The 24,924-nt window shown below is 38.0% G+C and overlaps 1 protein-coding gene across 1 annotated transcript in view; it reads right to left on the bottom strand.

Annotated features, from left to right (window-relative positions):
• The window catches only part of si:ch211-207d6.2 (sickle tail protein homolog), a 72,724-nt gene that overhangs the window by 31,992 nt on the left and 15,808 nt on the right, over positions 1-24,924 (bottom strand). Inside the window, 1 exon segment of the mRNA XM_048164886.1 lies at positions 5,769-6,049. Coding sequence (XP_048020843.1) covers positions 5,769-6,049 — 281 coding nt within the window.

Raw genomic sequence — 24,924 nt, 5'->3', positions numbered from 1 at the left:
GTACAATGGAATTCAAAAACGCAATACAAAGGGCAATGGAATGGAAGAAAACGTAAGCTTAAGAGATGCATTTTTTTTTTAAAAGTTGAACTTCTTTTAACTTGAGTGCATGTTAAAGGATTAGTTCACTTCAGAATTAAAAATTTCCTGATAATTTACTCACCCCCATGTCATCCAAGATGTTTATGTCTTTCTTTCTTCAGTCGAAAAGAAATTATGGTTTTTGAGGAAAACATTCCAGGATTTTTCTCCATATAGTGGACTACCAACGGCTACCAACAGGTTGAAGGTCCAAATTGCAATTTCAATGCAGCTTCAAAGGGCTCTATATGATCCCAGCTGAGGAATAAGGGTCTTAACTAGTGAAACGATGTGTCATTTTCTAAAAAAAATAAATAAAAATTATATACTTTTTACTTTTTATACATTACATAATCATGTTGGAAAGGTCACACGTGATGTAGGCGGAAGTACCGAGCAAGTGTTTACAAAGCGAACACGAAAAGACTAAGTCAAACGGCCTTTATAAAAAATAAAGGTAAAACAACGATGTCAGACAATTTTGAAGTTGGAGGAGAAAATAAGATAGAGATTTTCGCCATACCGCAGTACTTCCGCGTACATCACGCGTGACCTTTCCAACATGATTACGTAATGCGTAGCGCATCGCAGATCTAGTGCAAGACGAGCAATTGTGGTTAAAAAGTATATAATTTGTATTGTTTTTTAGAAAATGACCAATCGTTTTGCTAGATAGGACCCTTATTCCTCGTCTGGGATCGTGTAGAGGCCTTTGAAGCTGCACTGAAACTGCAATTTGGACCTTCAACCCGTTGATAGCTGTTGAAGTCCAATATATTGAGAAATGTTTTCTTCAAAAACCTGAATTTCTTTTCGACTGAAGAAAGACATGAACATCTTGGATGACATGGGGGTGAGTAAATTATCAGGAAATTTTAATTCTGAAGTCAACTAATCCTTTAACATAACCACATTTTTTAGTGTCATTAGTGAGACACTGCAAAAAATGGTCAAAGATGTCTGTCTAGCATGTTTACATAGAAAAACAATGGAAAAAACAGTCCAGCGGAATGCAAAAATGCATTCTGTGTGAACGGCCCCTAAGAATGCAAGAGGTCATCTTCACTTTTTTTCATGAAACCACTGCACTGACACCAGACTGAAATATATTAATGCACAAGTTTTCAAAGTCAAAAACTATGATGACTGACAGAAAACAGTGCTCTGGCAATTCACTAGGAAGCACATCCAAAAATCTTTCATTCTCAAGGTCCAGGCTGAGACTTGAAAGTGATGAATATGAGTTTGATGTTATCTTTGCACAGGTGTTGCATTGTGAGTCGACTAACAATCGCTCCGGTGTGCACAGACGAGGCACAAGCAAATAATAGACTTTTATGTTGACTTGAAAAAAAGTGCCCAGATTAATGGTGCATGACAGCTGGGATCATTTCAGACATGCATAATGCAACTGTACGTTCAACATGTTATTGTGTGGATTAAATAAAATAAATATGGTCGCATTCTTAAGATTGCTTAAGATTGCTTACCTATTCCACACGCATAATCAAGCTGTGCCAACATACGCTTGCACTCAGGCATTGTCAGAATGCGTTACCTGCACAATCCCGGGAAACTGAAAGAGGCCTGAAAACAGCAGTTTAAAGCATAAGGGTGGGCTTGAGGGGAGCAGGTTGCACGGTTCACTGCACTCTACTCTAATCACAGGCAGATGAATGGCCACAGACCATGCTGGTCTAATGCCAGGTCTTTGAAAGCACTGGCATGGTCAGATAAATCATACCTTATTCTCTCTGGGTCTGGAGAATATTGAAGAAAGAAAGAACGAAAGAGTGAAAGGAGGATGAAAGACACACTCCCTTCTGCTGGATAGGCTTCAGTTTTATTCAGTGCCAGGGGCGTGATATGATATTACTCATGGCTGTGCCCATCCACAAAGAAAACTTACCAAAACTATGCTGAAAAGCAATATATATATATATAAAAAATATATATATCAAGGGACAGACACATTGCATTGAAAGAAACCAGTTACTGGGAGCGTAAGTGATACGTTTAAGTTAAAACAAGAACAAAAATCCCAAGAAACCCTTCCAAAAAGTACTCTAGAGGTGCACATAACATGGTAAAGTGATAGTATCAGATGGTAACAGAATGGTACATTATACTTTTCCAATGGTATTTGCATGGTACTCCAAAGTACTTCAAAAAGATGACTATGGTACATAGTTCAAAACACTGTGATACATAGAAATGGACTACCAGTAATTTTATCTCATAATATGATATCTCTGTCATAATATTGTTTTGCAAACGTCCCTCTTTTTGAGTATTTTTATCCAAAAGAAAACCAGTATATCGACTTCTCTGTTCAGTTCAGTTTACGCAAGATGACTTACAAGACAATGCGTTGATTCATTAACTAAAAAGCTCATAATTTCGTTTAATGTCATTATGAACGTGTTATTTAGCTACTTAAAACCAATACAATATAAGTAAAATAATTTTCTTCACAACAAAACTAGTTGAGACAAGTCTACTGTTTACACAGACTGATTTGCTGACACTGTAAAACAAATGTCATTTTAGTTTGATTCACAATACCTTGATGCAAAACGTCCACCTTGAATCTTCACACAGTGGAGCAGGACATATTCCAGATAATAAACAGTAAATGTCAACAGCAAGAAGCCTGAGAGTAGATGTAGATCGCTGCAGAAGTTTGCCTGCAGTGTGAGGTGATCTCTGAAAGCCGTGACATCAGCGTCTGCACAGAGACACACCCACCTACACGAACTTACCTGAAAGACTTGTTGGGCTACAATGGACGAGGTTGCGAAATGTGCCTTTCCATCACCTTCTTGTTTACTACAACTAAGAGCAAGCCCTAGCGACAGTTAGTTCTGGTGGGGATATTTATTGTTGAATATTTAAATTTATTTCAACCCTCTGTGGAATCCTTAATTCTGATTGGTCAATTGCGGCATATGCGGGCAGCGAGAGATAACACTAAACGCGCTTTATTTTACACTGCACGTGGGTTTCTCTTTGTATGTTCTGATGTTCTCAGCGTTTGGTAGCAACTACTGATGATAGAAACACTACTGAAAAATACTAGAGCACTGGATATCAGCTGTGCTTGAGCGCTGTCGTCTGGAGATGGCAAGGTATTGCATTTCCTCTGTGTATCTGTTTATGAACGTTAATCTTATATTCACGCTATTTGATTACAACACTCAAACTTATCCAACCGGCAAAGATACAATGAAAATGTCAAGCGGAAACTAGCAGCAATAAAAATGTCAGTGCGCCTTAATCTGTCAAAAGTGAGGTGATGTGTAGATCATGGGAGGGATACTCAGTGTGTTATGTAGATGAAATATGGGATAGCATCATTAGTGTTTTGATGAGGGACCAGTGGTGTAGTCGGGGCGATACGCACGCATACGCCGTATGCTTACTTTTTGCTCAGGGCTGTTTGCGTATTACAACTTCTAAGGATCAGTATTTGCGTATACCCACTTGTTTTTTGCTTCGCAAGTCCATAAAATATTGTCCTGTTAGCTTCCCCTTTAACTGTGTGTCCAATGCTGTTGTGTAAACTCGCGATTCGTTGATGTAATTGGTGCATGAGCACTTCTGTCATACCTTGTCCCGCTCATAGTCGGCTAAAAACCAGGCTTCACAGTGCGTGTTCGCGCTGCAGTGAGAGAACTCCGATCAACGCCGCTCGGTGTTTTGAGACGTGCATTGAGCGCATTTCTCTCACTGCAGCGGTCTCGGCGTGAGAAACATGGTGGTGAGTAAATAAGACTATTAATTAATTATATAGCCTACATAATGCGTTTTCCAAGTTTCCGTACGAACTGAAAAGACCATCAGCGCAACTGAAGCCTTGTTTATAATGCATTAGTGGTGCGGGAATCATAAACATACTAGGCTAACTTTACTCTCTGAATCTTATCAAGCTCCAAAAGTTTGATAAGATTTCCATTCCGACACTGATGATAAAATGTGCGATCCATTTGAATTCTATTGAGAGTTAAACACTTTAAAACGCTATAGAGAAAGTCAAACATGTTTCTATAGGCTATGTGTAGGTTGCTATTTTTCATAACAAATGCTATGATAATGGAAAATGATATAGTTTGACTTCTTATGGCACACTGAAGTAGAAAATTCTGTCAAACTGATATTACATGTATATAAATAATACAAAACTGAGTTTACAGAGGTTACCGGGGAAACAACTCTATTTCTGCTGTTCCATATGCGCCACCTACCGACAGAGAGTGGTTTAAATTTTCATTCAGCCTGACTACTGTTTTTGTTTGTTTGTGAAACTCATGACCACATTTTTATAATGTTAATAAATTAAATTTTGAATAATTGACTTTTTTAACACCCTTTTGAATAAAATGAAACTTTAATTTCAGATATATCATTTTTTTTTTTTTTTTTACAGTGAATATAATTCCAAAGCAGCATGTTTAAATAATAGTCAAACTGTAAAGCAATAAAAATGTCAACCAATTTTAGAATGCACTGTATATATTTGTTTTTAATGAAACATGTTACTAGTGAACAACAACATAAAACACATTTACTGGCATGTTTATGTTTATGTTTATGTTTTTTTTTTTTTTTTTGTCGGTTTTTTTTGGGAGGGGGGGGGGGTCTGGGTAATAGTACACCACTTATTTTTTTAGGACTACACCACTGTGAGGGACCAACTGTAAAAGTTCTTGTAAGGTAGGCTACTTTGGCTCATAGAAATATTTAATAGCCTATCATGGAATTTAATTGACTATAATAACAGAGAAAATAATGGAAATTAAAAAAAAAAGATGTATCCAAAATAATTCACATCATTAACAACCCTTATTTTTGTGATTGTTTGCTGCTATATTATTTTATCGCTTCCATCTCATTTTGATGTTTCTATTTTGATTTGACTTTGATATTCTAGTAATTAAATAGTTAATTTTAATTTTGGGGTGAACTAAGTCATTAATTACTTACCCTCATGTCGTTCCAGACTTTTCTTCGTCTTCGGAACACAAATTAAGATATTTTTTATAAAAACCAATGGCTCAGTGAGGCCTGACGAATGACGAGAATATTTTTTGTGCGCCAAAAATAACAAAATAGCGACTTTATTCCACAATATCTAGTTATGTTCGATTTCAAAACACTTGAAGCTTTACGAATCAGTTGTTTCGAATCAGTGGTTCAGAGCGCCAAAATCCCATGATTTTAGTAAACGAGGCTTCGTTACGTCAATAGTTCACGTGACTCTGGCAGTTTGATACACGCTCTGAACCACTGATTCGAAACAAATGATTCGTAAAGCTTCGAAGGTTCATAAAGTAGTGTTTTGAAATCGCCCATATTGTTGAATAAAGTCGCTATTTTGTTATTTTTGGCGCACAAAAAGTAGGCTATTCTAGTCGCTTTATAATATTAACAGTTAACAGTTGAACCATTGTAGTCACTTGAACTGTTTTAAATACGTTTTTAGTAGCTTTCTGTGCATTGAAAAAGGGAGTGTTATTGCTGGCTTACTGAGCCATCCGATTTTTATCAAAAATATCTTAATTTGTGTTCCGAAGATGAACGACATGAAAACGACATGAGGGTGAGTAGCTAATTAATGACAGAATTTTCATTTTTGGGTGAACTAACCCTTTTAGACCAAGCTGAAAACCTAATTTAGCCTTGCTTACCTGGTCTCTGAGTCTCTCCTGGTGCCCCATGATGACAGAAGCGTGATGGGGATACTTCTGTTTCAAATGCTCAAGAAAGGCCTCTTTCTTATGGTCCATGTTGTAGGACTGCATGATGATCACGTCCCCAGCAGTACGAGGCCCTCCTACTGTGTGTCTCCTTGGCACGGTGCGGGGGGACCGAGACTCTGACTGCTCGCTCTCATCTGCGCTGCTTTGTTTTCTGTTGTGGCCGTCCACATCCTCATGGGAGCACAGCCTCTGGTTGCTTCTTGCTGGCTCTTTGATTAAAGGCATAAGAAAATATACAAAGGAATACAGATTAGATAGGGACACTCAGTGGGCGGCTGAACTTGGCTTGAGACCTGCAATTAATTAGTATGATAAGCAACACAGTCAAGGCAATGACCGGCTTAGAGTTAGACAGCTGCTGGCCAAGAGAGCAATTATTGAGCAAAGCTACAAACAGGCCATTTGTTTCCCATAAACAGCTTGCACCTTGCCAAAAGAGGTCTCAGAGCACTCAGTGTGATGGCTCATTATTAGCCCGGGCTGACTGCATGGCATTGAGGCCCTCCAGTGGGGAGTCAAACCACTGCTCTGACACTGGGATCATTTCTACAAAGCAGTCAGAATGCCAATTCCACTCAACAGTTGTATATACTACTGTTAGAATTATTACTCACATACAGTGTTGTTATAGTTAACTAAAACTAAATTTTTTGAAATGTATTAATACAAACCCGACTCCAAAAAAGTTGGGACACTGTACAAATTGTGAATAAAAAAGGAATGCAATAATTTACAGATCTCATAAACTTATATTTTATTCACAATAGAATATAGATAACATATCAAATGTTGAAAGTGAGACATTTTGAAATGTCATGCCAAATATTGGCTCATTTTGGATTTCATGAGAGCTACACATTCCAAAAAAGTTGGGACAGGTAGCAATAAGAGGCCGGAAAAGTTAAATGTACATATAAGGAACAGCTGGAGGACCACTTTGCAACTTATTACAGTAGGTCAATTGGCAACATGACTGGGTATAAAAAGAGCCTCTCAGAGTGGCAGTGTCTCTCAGAAGTCAAGATGGGCAGAGGATCACCAATTCCCCCAATGCTGCAGCGAAAAATAGTGGAGCAATATCAGAAAGGAGTTTCTCAGACAAAAATTGCAAAGAGTTTGAAGTTATCATCATCTACAGTGCATAATATCATCCAAAAATTCAGAAAATCTGGAACATTCGCTGTGCGTAAGGGTCAAGGCCGGAAATCCATACTGGATGCCCGTGATCTTCGGGCCTTTAGACGGCACTGCATCACATACAGGAATGCTGCTGTAATGGAAATCACAACATGGGCTCAGGAATACTTCCAGAAAACATTGTCGGTGAACACAATCCACCGTACCATTCGCCGTTGCCGGCTAAAACTCTATAGGTCAAAAAAGAAGCCATATCTAAACATGATCCAAAAGCGCAGGCGTTTTCTCTGGGCCAAGGCTCATTTAAAATGTGGCAAAGTGGAAAACTGTTCTGTGGTCAGACGAATCAAAATTTGAAGTTCTTTTTGGAAAACTGGGACGCCATGTCATCCGGACTAAAGAGGACAAGGACAACCCAAGTTGTTAGCGCTCAGTTCAGAAGGACATTTGGACTTTTAAATAAAAATGTTCTTATGTTGTGGATGTGTATCCAAAGGACAAATGTAAAATCTGAAATGATTATGAATAATCTGCAATGACATGAACAATTAAGGGGAGCCATTTATTAATTTTCTTTTACAATAAAACAGCTACACAAATCTTTAAAAACAGATAATAGATATACTTTACTATGCTACTTATATTGCAAGCAATGCACAATACTCTGTAAAAAGTTTTCTGCAAATTAAATTTCCATCGTTCATGGAACCTGTAGGGGAGTGAGAAATGGCACAGAGTTCGAATTGCAACAAGACAGGCGTGTGCTGACTCCCCCAAAACATCAGCTTGACTATAAACAACCATTCTTAATAAACAGACTATTCCATGGATCTTCAATATTACATTTTTGTTCTGGTGAATGTGCCAACAGGTTTACTGTAAAGAATTATTGCCTCATTATTGAATATGACAGACACATTCCATCATGGGAAGCTAATGGGAGACAGACAGTAATTCCATCTAATTTCCTCTCTCATGGTAGCCATTTGGCGTCTCAAGCTTCTTGTTAGGGAATGAGTTTAATGCTTAATGAGGACATCTAAGAAACTTCAGGAGATATTCAAGAGATATTCTATGGAATGTGGAGCAAATTACTCATCCTTTACTGTGCTGCTGTCCTCCCTTTCTGGATAAGCTTCACCGAGAGAAACTTTATGTTCTTTCATGTGACCTGTATTTTGTAGTACAAAGACTAAATACAGGGACTGAGATGATCCACACACAGACAACTTATGGTGAGATTTGTGCTTTATGTTAGTCTTTCTCCAGGCCTAGTCCCTGTTGGACTCTAACATGCCAGCTAAGGTGTCATCTCAGTGAAAATCTCTTTAACAGGAGTCCGCTAAAGCCCTTTATCAGTCCAGTGACTTTCCTGACCTGACCTATCCACAGCCCAATGCTCTCCTATGAAAAAATAGACACTTTAAAAAGACATTGTAAAAGAAAAATCACACTGTCAACAAGACTGAAGAGGGTCAGACCGATGAAGATGAAAATGTTTCCAGTTTGCATGCCTTTGCACTTATTCCTCGTAAAATATATTGCACGAGAGAATATAAATCATTTTTCTCATTTTTGTGCGGAAGGTGTCACATATTGTGAATGAGGGATGTTGAGAAGGAGTGATAACTTACATCTGTACTATAGGAAAAATGAAACATTTTTACAGGGTGCTTCCCACCTCTGACCGGAAGAGAGATGTTCCCTCCATTTTTACCACCCATTTGAGAGAAAAAAAGAAAAAAAAACATGCTTGGTGTGTGATCAACATCAGGCATCTGGACGGCCCCCGAGAGGAAGGCCATGGTTAATGCTGCTGACTGGTCATAGATAACTGATGATAGCCAGCTGTTCCTGTGGTGATTATGTATGAATGCCTGATTGTTGTTGGACTGAAATGTTCACACTCCTCTGAAAGCTATCATACATACAGATAGATACGTGGAACGTGGAGGATGCGTTGTCATGCACATCCTTAGCAATTGTTTGGCAAATGATCTTAAGTGTAAGGTTAAGGTTTTTTTAACACTTTATTTTAATGTAGTATTTCTTGTGATCTAAGATATGCGATTTAAAATAACTGTTTTCTGTTTTAATATATTTTAAAATGTAATTTATTCCTGTGATGGCAAAGCTGAATTTTCAGGTGAATTTTCATTTCACACGTTTGATCACTTTAATGCATCCTTGATGAATAAAAATATAAAAAAAAAAATAAAATAATAGTATTAAAGGTGGTACAGAGGATGTTTTGTTTTATACATTTTTGCAATAATACTTGAAACTGTCTTTACTAACTGATGAAAGACTATTTATTAGGTGCACTGAAAGTAATAATATTAATATACATCATCTGTGCATGAGGTAGGGCCTTAAAAACATCAGCCAATCGTTTACGCGATCATCGCGTAAACGATTGGCCCTCTGGCTTGTCAATCACTGCCATTGTGAGAGACGTGCGCGGATTGGCCCTCTGGCTTGTCAATCACTGCCATGACGTTCCTTGTGAGAGACGCGTGGCTGCGCACTCTAGTAACTTTCCACACTCTACAGGCGCCGCATGCAATGTTTTTGTCAGGAGACAGGAGTAACAACTGCAGATTATGAGTCACCTGCGGTGAGTCCGACATAATGAATAGGTCGCGCACACACTTAACGATTGTAAGGCCGATTATGAATGTAAATTGATACTTATGACTGATCGCGCTCAAACGCGTCCAGTCAGAGCCAGTTGCGTTCAGTCTGCGATTACAGTCGGTGTTCAAATTCCTTGTGAAAGTATATAAATCTGCTTCAGGAGCAGGAAACAATCGCTGTATGTTGAGCACAGTCTTAGAATGTTTTAGCTAGTTGTTAAATGTGTGCCCGGCTTAATAACACAGCGAATGCCAGTGGTAAACAAACACTGAAGGAGGGGGGTTGTTCTTCCGCATGCGCTCATTTCAAAAACTCAGTCGACGAAAACATCCCCTGTACCACCTATAGTATAAAGTATAAAATAATAGTATAAAGTATTTAAAATAATAATAATAAAAATCTCACTGGCCCCAAGCTTTTGCACAGTAGTGTATATTTTGTATAAAAAAAGAAAAAGAAAAAAAGGGGACCAAAATTTGTGATGCACAAAGTGCTATAAGACATGACAATGAATAAATGGCATATTTTGTGTTAGTATCGCAGTACTTGTATCACTGTTTATTAAATCTATTAGCATTGTTGAAGCATCTCTTCATTCATCCATTTATCCTCTATATTATATTTTTATTGTCTTTTAATTACTTCAGATGAAGAAAAAATGAACTAACATTATCTCCAGTGGCCTTGAAAAGCCCCTCTGGGTAACTTTCTATGTTTACATCCAGTTTCTCCCGGTGTAAAACTCGCCACTTAATGGTCTTTTAATGTTATCCAGTTCCAAGTGTATGGATTAATAAAAAAACTCCCCCTATCCTTTCACTTCCTCGGAAAACTCTCCTCAATAAAACAGGCAACGACTGGAGAAAATCCAGGCATTGTCTGTCATTTTCCAAGCATGTAAGGTCACTTTATGGAGAGGATATCCTCCCTCCACTCACAGATGTTGCTTATGCACATGGGACTGAATGACAAACCTGTATCTCCAAAACTAAACTTAAGCATTATGGTGTGGACATGCTGACTGACAGCATTAGCCATTTGTCAACACATTTGAAAGTCTCACTCTGACGTTTCATCAGAAGTTTCACATTAAACGCATCACACTACAGGACTTCAAACTGTGTTTGACTAATGTCTCATCACTCCACTAAGCTATAAGTGCATGATTTCAAGAGGTTGAAGGATTTGCCAGCCTGGCTTCATGCGTATTTGCTTTCCTCTGCAAGTAAATGTTGATTCCTCTGCCTCTTTTGTGAGTGGTTTACTCTTGAGATTTAGGTATAGCAGTAACATGTCATGTAGACACACAAAATCGGGTCATTAAATGGCCAGACAATAAATTCATTGTGTGCTTCTTCCTGAGCCATAGATGCACAACTATACGTGACAAAAAAAAAGAGGAAATCCTCATCATATACGAGTAACAACTTTACCAAAACATAATGGAAGCATCTAACGTAATAAGGCAAAATAAACGGTACACTACTCCACATACAAAATCAGCAAAGACTGTTTTTGGATCAATTTTACTTCATAATGTGATCAGTAGTGTAATGGTATATACATTATTTATACTAACATTCAAAAGTTTGGGGTCAGTAAGAATGTTTTTAAAGAAATTGGCAAGTTTTAAAATGATCAAAAGATGAACTTAACATTGTTACAAAAAAAATCTATTTTTTTTTTAAACTGAAGTCATTTAACTTTCTATTCATCAAAGAATCCTGATTAATTGGAATTATTTAGATCTATTAGAATGATTTCTGAAAGATCATGTGACACTAGTATTCAGATTTGCCATCACAGGAATAAGTTACATTTTTAAATATATTAAAATAGAATGCAGTTATTTTAAATGGTAATAATATTGGGTGAGCATAAGAGACATCTTTCAAAAACAGTACAAATCTTACTGACTCTTACCAAACTTTTGACTGAAAATAATATATATGGGAATGTTTTTTATGTGACAAGGAAAACTTTTCCTCACTGCAAATCAACTTCTAACTGGCAAGGTGAACATCCTAATTATGGCATATGACATAACTGGCATGGTTAGAGTATTTTGTGTCTGCATTCTGCCATGGTTTGAATGTTCAGGCTGCAGTGTATTGTGATTAGTATTCAGTGTGGTGTCTTCAGTTGAGAAAGTATTATGTAAAACTGAATAGTCATAAAATGTGGGACTTTTTAATGACTTGCTTTCAATCAGTTTTCACTACAGCACTTGCATTATAGGTGTTGGCGCCTGTGCTAACCACGATAAGCAGCTTTGCATACTTACCTCTCTGTCCTGTTATGGGAGAATTGCTTTATCTTCCAAGTCCTAAACTGTGTTTGGCACTTGTTTATAGTCTAGCAATAAATGCTCTGAAGTGTTACATAACTGTAGACACACTGTGTGAATGAAATAAAACCAACACATCCATCATTCTCATCAAATGACTTGAAGTAATACAGCTAATCCCTTAAATAAGGGATAAGTTGTTTGATTTCGGCTATCGGATTGGATCAAATCTTTAAAAAAAAAAAAAAAAAAAAAAAAAGGGTTGCTCAAAAGAATTCTGAAATCAGATTAGATCACAAAATCCTGTCTTGGTTTTGATCTGGATCAGACCTCAGTGTGTGTTCAAAATGTTTTAGTAAGATTGGGATATTTAGTAAGATTGGGATATCCCAGCATAAGGGTGGATTTCAGGAACAAAAATGTAATAACTTTAAAAGTGGTCCAAAAAAACAAACAAATTTCAACATTTATATCATGTAATATATACAAACATTAATATTTTTATTTTGCTCCTGATTAGTTTAACCATTAAAATAATAAAGTAGCAGTAGACATTAGACTACCTATTAAGCCTTTCAGTACAGTAAAAAAAGAGATAAATAACCACCATATAATAATTCCTAAACAGCTATATCAAACAGAAATAATATATTTAAGTAATTTTTTAATCACTTTATATAAACTACATTGGCACAATCATCAGAGACGAACCAGTCGAAAGTAGTTTCTAACAATTTCATCCCTTATTGCATGTATATTTGTTATTTTGTTGTGGGTCACATGTGCTACAGAAGCTCTAAAGGGAAATGGTGAAGGGATTTTAATGTTTTAGCATTCTCTCACAAATGTTTTACGTTCCTCCAAGAAACTTTGCATTAACTCTCAAAACTTTTGAGTTCTTTGCGAATGCATGCAAAACTTTTGTGAGAGAATGCAAAAGCATTAAAATATATATCTTTTCTCCCATTTCATTATTTTCCCCCATCACCAGGAAAATGAAAATTGAAGGGGATGTTCGTTTATGTTGTTTTCTTTCTCTTCAAATAAAGCACTTTAAGTGACCCCACACTGACTCTTACTGAACGTGTTGTTCTTTAGCCTACATAGATGTGAAAGCGCTGCTAATCCAGATTTTGTAATCTGAAAAAATGTGTATCTGGATGAGGGTGATCCAATCCTATTTTGCTTCGAAAAACTGGCACAAAAGTACGATGGATTACCTGATCCTGGATAGCAAAACATGTATTTCCAAATCAAGATAATTCTGATCCAGATTTAACTGGGCCCAGGAGTTAGATGACTTCAGTAAATTCAGTTAGGTTTACTACAAATGTCTTTGATATAAATATCAGTGCCATCTAGTGTTTAATAAGAAATAAAATATGGAATATTTTTATGTGTTAAAAGAAAGAAGACCAATTAAAATTTGAATAGTAACTTCAGAAATATTTGATAATATCAAGCCAGCACAGCCTCTAAAAAAACAGTGTCTATTAATATGGTTGGAGTCTGTAATGTGAGTATTTTTCTTGGCTGTCTTTGAGCTTCACACACTGAGAGGAATGTACCTCCCCTGAAAAACTTATTCCATGACCTTGCAATTATTTTGGTAGCCCCTCACAGTCTAAAGTAGACAGTGTCCATAGAAACCTGTAAAGTGCTTTATTCGCCAAGAATATCAATCTCTCAGTGTAGCAAAAACATATTAAACCACACTGTTCAAACAGGCAGAACTTTTTTAGCAAGCCAAAAAAACTGATAAAACTCAACTTCTGGCTGTTCAACTCTGCTTTCAATCAAGGATTGGAGCGTATTGTTAGAGAACTAACTGTACCAAGACCATTGGACATATGAGCCTAGAAATTTAGTGGCTGGAGTATGAGTGGACTCAAACATAGATAAAAATATATATACTAACTGATTCTGATCACATATCTTACATATAGCATAGGAATCTTCCATTAACCCGGCAGTGCACTAAGCAGACCAGAACACCAGCATCAACACAATCAGGAAATATCACCAAGCCCAGATCCCCCTTGCACAGCCTTTTCCATTCATTCGTCCTTGGCTGTTTTTCCTGCCCTTTTGTAATTCACACAGACTAACAGTAAACCTAAACCAACTCTCCTCACCTAAAACAAAAACACAGTATAAACTATGTCCGCAACACTATACTTTGCTGGGCTGGCATGTTATATAGCTTCAGCCCATCCACTAATACAATGTATAAATGAAAGTGTAATTTTATTTATATTATTTACATTTCTTTGTATTTTCTTTTGAATGTTTAGATGATGGTGGCATCATACCTCAGTGTCTTCAAAATATTCAAAGACAGCTACTTAACACTGTTAAACATTAATTTATTTGGCTCATTTAAACTATTTTGCACATACCCAGGAATGGCTGAAGGGTTGTGGGGCTTTCCATCATGACATTATATTCCTTAAAGACTTTACGGCCAGTTCACACCGAAAATGGTAACTAAATTAGCGTCCACACCAACGGACGATGACAGACCTTTAATCTGACTAGTTGCAGCTTAATTAATGGCACAGTCTTGTGCGGGAAGATGTACTGTAAACCTTATTCCAACTCAATTTGTGTAAGCAGGATAAGTGACAACTGGGGAAAAATACTCTTCAGCTGATGTTACACAGAAACTCGACATGGATGACTTCAGACCTTTCCAGCAAGCTCATCATTTTTACCAGTATTTCTGCTGTGATGAGGAGACAGTGAAGTTGATTTCTTTTTAAACTTAAACCTTGTTCCCTCCAAGCTCAGAACAAATCGCAGTCTTGTTCTCCGACAAGCATGATTCATGAGGCGAACTTGCATTAGATTGCCAAAGGAGTGTAAATATTGTGAACTTCAGCCGAGTTAAACCAGGGTTCCCTATCTGTCAGTCACGTACGACGTTACGTCAACTGACTGATGCAGTGGGATCTCACTTGGGAGCCCAATCCCCTTCGAGTGGTAACAAAACAAGCTAATGTACATTGGCGAGTGAGATTTGCATGGCAAGCCACTCCCCGAACATACGCGTATATAAGCTTACATGCAACTCACTCATTCAGCTTTTTGCTTCAGATCCAAGCTGTTGTTTTATCAGTGCTTTGCAAATCTGCCTTCATTCAGAGAGATTGTTCCACATTGGATATATGGTGCATTCAGCGGTGTGTTTCGCTAAAAAGAGCAAACCCTTGCAGAGATAAGGGCAGCGATCACACCCCTGGACGCTCCAAAAGTTAAAGGAGCAATTTCCCTAAAAGAGCAAGCATGGGTGATATTGCGTCTTTTAAAAGATGGCATTCCACCTGTGTGTTTCTTGATGCGGTTGTTACCTGTCCCCGTTTGAAAGCCATGATCACTGCCTCACACACTGGCCTCCCACTCCTTACACACATTGCAGGCTGTGGAGTTTCCTGATGAGCCTGCTGGTTCTTCTCATGGGGGACCCAGCGTCTCATTCGGGGCTCCTACGGAGGACCGGATGTCGATTTCTGCATTGGAGGGTGAGCTTGAGTCCTTTGGGGATGAAGACTCGGCAGTGCTGTCCCCTTTGTGAAGAGTAGTGCAGGTCGAGTCAGATCCAGAGTTGACTGCCATGCTTTCCCAGGCCGCCGTGAGCGTCGGGCTCTTGTGGGACCTTCCACACTGTCCTGAATGCTTGCGGTTGGATGAATGGTTTCTCGACGCAGGGCATGCTGCAAAGCATAGTCCTGCCCCGGTTCCTTTCTTCCTGGAGGTCTATGATGAGGTCATGAATCGTGGAAGGCACAGAAGCCACTTTGCTCCTTCCTCCGCTCTCACTACACTCAATGGTGGGGCAGCCAAGGGTTACACATCCAAGGCCTGTAAGTTCTCGTCTGTGCTTGCTGCAAAGGCTTACAGTGACGCTGCCTTGCATACTTTGGCACCTCCTGCAAGTACATCAGGCCAAAGCACTAAAAGAGCTGCTCAAGGGCGACAGACCTCGCCCTCAGGGCGACAAAAGGCACTGTGTGGGCCCTTGGTCAGACTATGTTCACATTGGAGGTCCAGGAATGGCTCTGGCTGAACCTGACTGAGATGAAGGAAGCTAACAAAGTCCGCTTTCTCAACATCAACATCCCCATCTCCCAGGCCGGCCTCTTTGGTGACACTGTCTAGGAATTTGCTCAGCAGTTCTCGGCAGTACAGAAGCTGACGGAAGCAATCAAACCCATCCTAGGGCTGCCCCGTCAACAAGGGCATCCTCCTGCAGTATCTACATGTGCTCTGGTATGACCCAAGTAGCAGCCAATATCCAGGCCGCTACATCAAGCTGCCCGCAGGAAGGCAACTCAGCCTCCCATCTCAGCTGCCACTAAACCCTCCAAGCAGCCCTCCCTGCTCTTGCCCAGGAGGTGGTGAACGCAACACTCCTTTCCCCCTGAGGAGGGACAGGTGGAGAATTTTCAGTTCAAAGAGTTTATTTCTGTTCTGCCGCTGGTCCAACAGCTGATCTTGGATCTGCATGTCTTGAATCAGGCCCTTCACATGCTCCGGTTCAAGATGTTGAAGCAAAAACTTATCCTCACGTGCGTTAGCCACCAGGATTGGTTTGCAGCGACCTGAAGGACGCATACTTTCATGTCTCGTTTTTGCTTCAACACAAGCGTTCCTATGGTTTGCTTTCGAGGGTTGGCATATCAGTACAAGGCATCTTCACGAAGGTCATGGAGGCTGCCCTTACCCTCCTTCGGGGAACGAGGGTTACATCAGTAACTGAGACGTTCTAAAGCATGACAGAATATAAATGGACATGTGCACAGAGAGGGCTCATTAGAGTATATCACAGACTGTCTTGAGCAATGTGAGCAGGCCAGTGCAGCATCTGCATGTGACGCACTAAATGAAAAGCACTGGGTTTTGGTGATCATTGCTTCATTGTTTATTGAACAGTAGGTTTACATCTGGACTGATAGAATGCATCATCAGTAGGATTGTGTTAATGGCTCATAAACACAAATCTGGAAGTTAAGGTGTTTTTTTTTCAAAGGTGCTAAGATACAAAAGTAATGCAAGTAATTTCATCTTTCAAACAGACATGTTTTGCAGTGGCAAATCCTTTAAAGACCCCATGAAACCAAAATGTGAGCTTTGTGGATTTCAGTCTAGGTGTTAGATTTGCCATCTGTATATTAGTATATATTTTTAAAAATTGACAAAATGAATCTTTAGCAGATAAACATTTAAAATAGTCTCATTCTTTCTGTAAAATGTCCCCAAAATATTGATGAGTCATCCTGTACTACACTGTCCAAATTACTGTCCAGAATGTGAATGTCCCTTCTTATACACAGATGATAATAAAGGCAGTCCAAACTTTTAACTCAATGTCGGGAGTTGAATTCATTCCATTTTTTAGAAAGTGGTCTTTCTCAAACTATACAGGAGGTCTTTTACCCCTAGGGGATCTGCTACAAGGGGTCCAGCAATTGTTGCTTGATATCAAAACAATTTTTGTGAAAAAAATTAAAATAAAATAAAATATGGATTAGACAAAATGTGATCCTCAACTATGTTAAGAAACTTAAGCTCAGCTAAATGTTTCATTGTCTTTCCCTCATTAAAATTTATTAAGTAAAATTAAAATGTAACATAGAAGTATAAAGCTCTGAACATCAATAATGAATATTTTAATGGCATTGCAGTGTAAACATCATAAAATAGGAAAATACATTAATATGGCACTATGCACATTTTATTATAGGCCGTTTTATAATATGCAACACAACCTACTGCATGCTCTGTATGATTTATCCTTAGCATGTACAAAGACCCAGTGGCGTATTGGACAGGCACGCAATGCGGGGGGCCCACATGTCGATAAATGCCCCACCCCCCCATCCGGAACACAGTCTCCACCGAGGGGGGCCATGGACTTATGATCCAATAATCTAGTTCTCATAATATATGTAATTTTAATAAAATGTAGAAACAAATACAATGTACTTGTAAATGTATACTTCCTGTACAAACACATGCCTGATGCTACTTCAAATGACTTAAATTGTATTTTGATGCTTTCACTCACCCATCCACAGTCTCAGTATAAACCCCACACCTGTTGTTGGACATATTGAATGAGCTTTCCCTGCTCTCTAACTCAGCACTGGCACAGTCGCGTCAAATACAAATCCTCCCTAAGTCAGCAAAGCAGTGGAATGCAACCCATCCAGCGCCCACTCACACAAATGCCTCGGCTCAAAAGATTTGGGCTGATGCATGGCCATCAGCATTTCAGCAGACCTCAACAACAATTAAGCCTCATCAACCAGTGCTATTTCATAGACCATTTAGCTGGCTCACAGTAGAGCCCAACATTCTACCCCATTAGGACTCAAATCTCTGTTAATCTATCACAAATATCTGAACCCTGATTCAATATTGTGACTCTCTCTGCACATAGCCAACTCATTACTGATACTATTATTTATTTACCTGTAACTGCTGGTTCATTTTCTAGCTCATATGCAGAGCATGCTAAATGGCATCCTCCATTATTCTGAAACTATTTCCTTTTAATATTGAAAATCTCATTTGACTAAAGAAACTTTAACTTTAAATTTGGCATGAAATGAAATTTACCCTATTTATTTTTCTAATTGCATGTTATAGATCTTATTGTGAATGATTCATCCATGTATGCTTTATTTATTATTTTTTTTAAATTTAAATCCTAATGTTTAATCAAAATGTCGGACTTCTCCAATAATTTAGTCAGCTTTTGAGAGCAAAGCCCATGTCAAAATCCATTCACAACCGTTGGAAAGAACAAAGACACCAATATACTTTTTCGATAATCCATTACACTTGGATGTATACACAATACAATACGAAATAAAAGATCTGTCGCTATTTCCATTTCATCGCAACTGTAATGAGGTTGTGTAGTTGTTGAAGCTACAAAGCCCAAACCCATAAAGAGACGAGAATATTTTTGGTGCGCCAAAAAAAAAAAAAAAAAAAAAAAAAAAAGACTTATATAGTGATGGCCAATTTCAAAACACTGCTTCAGGAAGCTTCGGAGCATAATGAATCAGCGTATCGAATCATGATTCGGATCGCGCGTCAAACCGCCAAACTGCTGAAATCACGTGACTTTGGCGCTCCGAACAGCTGATTCGACACGCCATCGAAATCGGCCATCACTATATAAGTCGTTATTTTGGGGGTTTTTGGCGCACCAAAAATATTCTCGTCGCTTTATAATATTAATATTGAACCACTGTACTCACATGAACTGATTTAAATATGTTTTCAGTAAATTAATGGATCTTGAGAGATGAAATGTCATTGCTCCCTATGCAGGCCTCACAGAGCCATCGAAGGTCTTACAGGTGTGGAACGGCATGAGGGTGAGTAATAAATGACAGAATTTTCAATTTTGGGTGAATTAACCCTTTAAGTATTGTAGCTTTTAACATTCTGGGGAAGGATATTTCGCTATCAGTGTTGCCAATTTAGGGATTTTGTCATTTAGTGACTTCCTTTTGAGACTTTTTTCAAAAGTTCAGGGACAAATCTAGCAACTTCTTGGACAAACCTTATCTAGATTCGTATTTTTCCCACTGATCTATATTCATGTATAGATCAATGTATTTGTCATCTAGTCATCTAGTCATCTAGTGACATTTAGCTACCAGTTTTAGCTACTTTTAATTGAAAGGAGTTGGCAACACTGTTCGCTATGGACCATTCCCAGCACTTGATCCTCCCCCCCTTAACTTAAGGGCTGTGTTGCACCTATCTGCAGTATTTTTAACAGATCGTAATAGACTATAGTTTGTGCTGAACTGGTTTGATGCAAAAAAATAAAAATCCAACAACAACATAGCCCTCATAGTGAAGGGCTTTGTTCCATCTAGCTGCAGTGTTTTTATCAGACCGTAAAGCTATCAGACGTTTTATTTCCTACTAGAGGACAAAACTTTAGATTAAACAGAGATGACTGCTTTACTGCTCTCTAATGCATGAAACGATCACTTGGCCAGCATGTGTGAAAGTATATGACAAAAATAACATCTTTACTGCAAATGAGGTGAGCAACACTCCCCTTTCACACTCTCATTATGCCAGTGTCAGTCTATTGAAAGCGAGGCAGACAAAGCCAAAACACTGCTCTTGAAATTAAATCATACAAGCACATATGTGTTTTGCCAAAATAAAGCACTACTAAAACATTTCCTGAGAAGAGGAACAAAAAAACATTTCTTGAATGGAGTGAATAATTGCTACACACCACATTAAGAGTAAAAACTTTTGGCTCCATGCTGATACCTTTTTAGCAACTGTGGAGCCAATTGTTCATTTCATGATCATCCTATTGAATTAATCTTCTGGTAGCTTGTATCATTTCAATTACTGAACATTAATAATCTGAATATATGATGTGACCATACTTCATCACTCATGGCAGTGCATAAATAAGAATTTACCTTAAAAACAACAGTACAGATTCAGGTAGATTGTTAAGTATAATAACATGCTCTTAATGCCATAAACATACATTGCATGCTTGTCATGTAAAAATTATATTACAAAATCTAAAATATAACACTCTAAACTGGTTCAATGACAAAAAGCCAAATAATTGTAGCACTTTAAAACACCACACTCTACAGTTGTTAAAACATGCAATACAAATCTTAATAACAAAGTTTAATATCTGCAAATGAGTTCTTAAGCAACAATACAAACATAAGACAGAAGCATCCTAAACCACGGTTTATGAAATGTGTGCCTATAAATGATTTGACATTTATAGGGGTAATTCAGTCCTACAAAAACTCACCAGCTCTAAATGTCCTCTGAGTAAGTTTGCATGTGTATATCCTGCTCGGTGCGAGGCTCACACTGCCTCCCTCTATTAAATATATGAGTGTCTCGCTCACTGCTCAAACCACTGCTCTGCCCTACAGAGCTGAAGTTTATGTAAGTTAGAGAGTGTGCGAATTGGAGATGCAGCAAAAAGGAGGGTCTATTGTAAGACTAACCTATGTAAACTATCAACAAGGACAGGACACAGGTGACAGAGAGATCAATGACTAAAAGGCAAAGACAATTAGTTAAGAAGTGTTTATGTTTGTGGTTCCGGATTGTTTGGACACAGGTTATGGCATCAGAGGTTTAAGACAAAGAACACAATGAAGCCAATGAGAGCTTTCCTTCACGTTTCAAAGCACAGCTCTTATTCTGTCAGCAAGGGGTTCGTTTTTCAGCAACAAACCCTACCTGTGACCCTGAACAGACAACAACAGAGGTTTCAATAGCATTTTTTTAAACAAAGTTCAAAGCAGTAGGGCAGATTTTGATCTCTCTGCAACCCCACCTTAATAAAATGGGATAGCAAGATGTTTCTCAGAAGATGCAAAAAAATTCCATTGTTTTTCATATTGTATTTCCAACACCTGCCCATTGTTTGCAGGAATTGGAAATGGTTTTGCTTGTTGCAATTAATAACCAATTTCCGTAGCTGGTTCCTCCACCCTCTCTTCCTGTCCATCCCCACAAGGCTTTGAGCCAAAGCAACAATGCTACATCTCAACAACAATTTTTTATTCTGTATTATACACTACCACTCAAAATTTTGGAGTTTTCTATGTTAATATATTTTAAATTGTAAATTGTGTGCTTATTTCTGTGATGGCAAAGCTGAATTTTCAGGATCGTTACTCCAGTCTTCAGTGTCACATGATCCTTCAGAAATCATTCTAATGTGCTGATTTGCTGCTCAAGAAACATTTCTTATTATTATCAATGTTGAAAACAGTTGTGCGGCTTAATATTTTTGAGGAAAAATGTACATGATATGATTTCATAATTTTTAAATCTTTTCTAAACCAATATTTTAAAAATTATTTTAAGCAAATATATTTTTATTGTATTTTTATTAGGGATGCACGATATCAGCCACCATATGGTTATCAGCCTATATATGTTCATTTATCGGCCCGATAAGAAAATGTGGCCGATGTATTAAAGCCAATAAATAATGGATTATTTCCTACAGCTGAGACACAATTATAGTTTTGAATTGCTTGAAATATGAATGAAATCACTTCAAAAAGGAAAATACAGTTAAGTACAGTGCAAGTCTGTCATATATGCTACATAATATTATAATGAGAATGTTATAATTGTGTGCAATGGTGAGACTTTTGTTTTTGTAATCAGGCTCTCAAAAATTGTATACATTTTTTTATTTAGATTTATCAGCCAATATATTGTTTATCAGCTTTCAAATATAAAGAATTCAAAATGTTCATATTGGTGCATCCCTAATTTTTTTTTCATGGCAGATTTTTCACATCTCATAAGTTGACCATAAAATTAAAAATAATGGTATAAACCAATGGCCTGAATCTTCTCAAATGTTCTCACAGAACACAGACTGATTCACTACAAAAATGGAAATGACATCACATGTTTTTGTTCTAATCATCTGCTAAGCCAAAGAACAAAAAAATCTTTTTAATGAACAGCTGATCTAATGAACTGAAAGATTTCAGTCAGACCAATGCCAATATACATGATGGTATACAGAAGACTTAAAGGTGCCCTCGAATGAAAAATTGAATTTATCTTGGCATAGTTAAATAACAAGAGTTCAGTACATGGAAATGACATACAGTGAGTCTCAAACTCCATTGTTTCCTCCTTCTTATATAAATCTAATTTGTTTAAAAGACCTCCGGAAAACAGGCGAATCTCAACATAACACCGACTGTTACGTAACAGTCAGAGTGTACGCCCCAATATTTGCATATGCCAGCCCACGTTCCCAACATTATCATTATGAAAGGCATTAGACAAGGGCAGAACGTCTGGATGTGCACAGCTGAATCAACAAACTAGGTAAGCAAGAACAACAGCGAAAAATGGCAGATGGAGCAATAATAACTGACATGATCCATGATAACATGATATTTTTAGTGATATTTGTAAACTGTCTTTCTAAATGTTTCGTTAGCATGTTGCTAATGTACTGTTAAATGTGGTTAAAGTCACCATCGTTTCTTACTGTATTCACGGAGACAAGAGCCGTCGCTATTTTCATTTTTAAACACTTGCAGTCTGTATAATGCATAAACACAACTTCATTCTTTATAAATCTCTCCAACAGTGTGTAATGTTTGTTTTAGCCATGCAGCATAGCCTCAAACTCATTCAGAATCAATGTAAACAATATAACAGTATACAATACTCACATAATCCGATGGATGCATGCCGCATGCATGACAAACACTTTGTAAAGATCCATTTTGAGGGTTATATTAGCTGTGTAAACTTTGTTAAGGCACTAAGGCAAGCGCAAGCTCTGTGGGCGGAGAGCACGGGATTTAAAGGGGCCGCAGCATAAATCGGCGCGTTTATAATGATGCCCCAAAATAGGCAGTTAAAAAAATTAATAAAACAAAATCTATGGGGTATTTTGAGCTGAAACTTCACAGACACATTCAGGGGACACCTTAGACTTATATTACATCTTTTAAAAACATAATCTAGGGCACCTTTAAGAGTTAGTTCACCCAAAAATGAAAATTCTGTCATCATTTACTGGTACTTACCCTCAAGTTGTTCCAAACCTGAATGAATTTCTTCCATCTGTTGAATTAACACAAAAGAAGATTTTTTTAAGAATATGGGTAACCAAACAGTTGATGGGCCCCATAGTATGGAAAAAAATACTATGGAAGTCAATGGGGCATGTCAACTGTTTGGTTACTGACATTCTTCAAAATATCTTCTTTTGTGTTCAGCAGAAGAATGAAATTCACTCAGGTTTGGATCAACTTGAGGGTGAGTAAATGATGACAGAATTTTTATTTTTGAGTGAACTATCCCTTTAACATGTACGTATGATCTACATGTTAATAGATTTTTATAGTCTCAAAATGCCCAGCAGCTTTAATTTTCAAAACTGCCCTTTTTATATCATGTAACTTTCCCCTCAACCAAGTCCACTCTCCCCAGCCACTTTTAACATTTAAAAGAAAGACTGAGAAAAAGTGATAACAGTCCAACTATACAGTCCAATGGGCAAAACTGACATTTATATGAAGGGATGCCCAGAGGACATCATATTTTTAGTCATTCCTCTTTCAGCACCATTAGATACCAGCAACAACACAGATAAAAGTCCCTGAGCAGGTCAGCTTTATTCAACCAATGAGAGACTTAAGAGCTGTCACAGCCAAGTTTACACCTCTAAGCTCTTCACTAATGGTATTCTGTTTCCAAGCTAACCCTTAAGGAGGGTATAAATACACCAGGTCTCTAGGATACAAGACACACTCACGAAACTCTTTCAGACTTCTGGTTTCAGTAAAGGAGAATTGACTGCAAATCAGCGCCACTCAACTTTGTTCAGTGTTCATGTACATGTCTGGTTTTTGTTTTAGGCAGTCTGAAACAATATATTAGTGCTGCCAGTTGGTTTAAAGGTGCTTGAAATTTGAAATCAACCCAAACAAACCCACCCCTCTCTTCATTGCTCTGCCTCCAAAACTCACACTCCAATGCTAACCACCCTGCTCCGTGTCAGTCTCGAACCCCGGCCGAATCGCTGCTGGAATGCATTACCAATGACGCTAAACACTGCATTCTCTAGAGGGCGTCAGTGTGCAGTAGTTTAACTGCAAAACTCTCACTATCTGGCCACTGTTACATACACAATGCGAGTGGATGTCTGTTTATCACAGCTGATGCGCAACAAAACGCTTCACAAAAAATAAAGCGCAGATGATGAACAAATTACAAGGAAGCACAAAAAATTAAGTACACAAGAGTAAATACAAATAAGAGTTTATTGTTAATCGCCAACAGAATAGCAGCTCCAGACAATCAAAACCCAGTGTTACTTACATGATAAGGAATCAAAGCAGCCTCCGCATCGGTTTCAGGCCTTCCCTCTTAGCTCTGTCCAGCGCTGGAAAGCTTTTCTAATATAACCGGGTCCTAAAGCGCTTGCCCAGTCATAAACCTTCA

The sequence above is a fragment of the Megalobrama amblycephala genome, linkage group LG17, assembly GCF_018812025.1.
Source record: "Megalobrama amblycephala isolate DHTTF-2021 linkage group LG17, ASM1881202v1, whole genome shotgun sequence".
NCBI lineage: Eukaryota > Metazoa > Chordata > Actinopteri > Cypriniformes > Xenocyprididae > Megalobrama > Megalobrama amblycephala.
The sequence above is the reverse complement of the archived record's forward strand: the minus strand, read 5'-3'. Positions and strand labels throughout refer to the sequence as shown.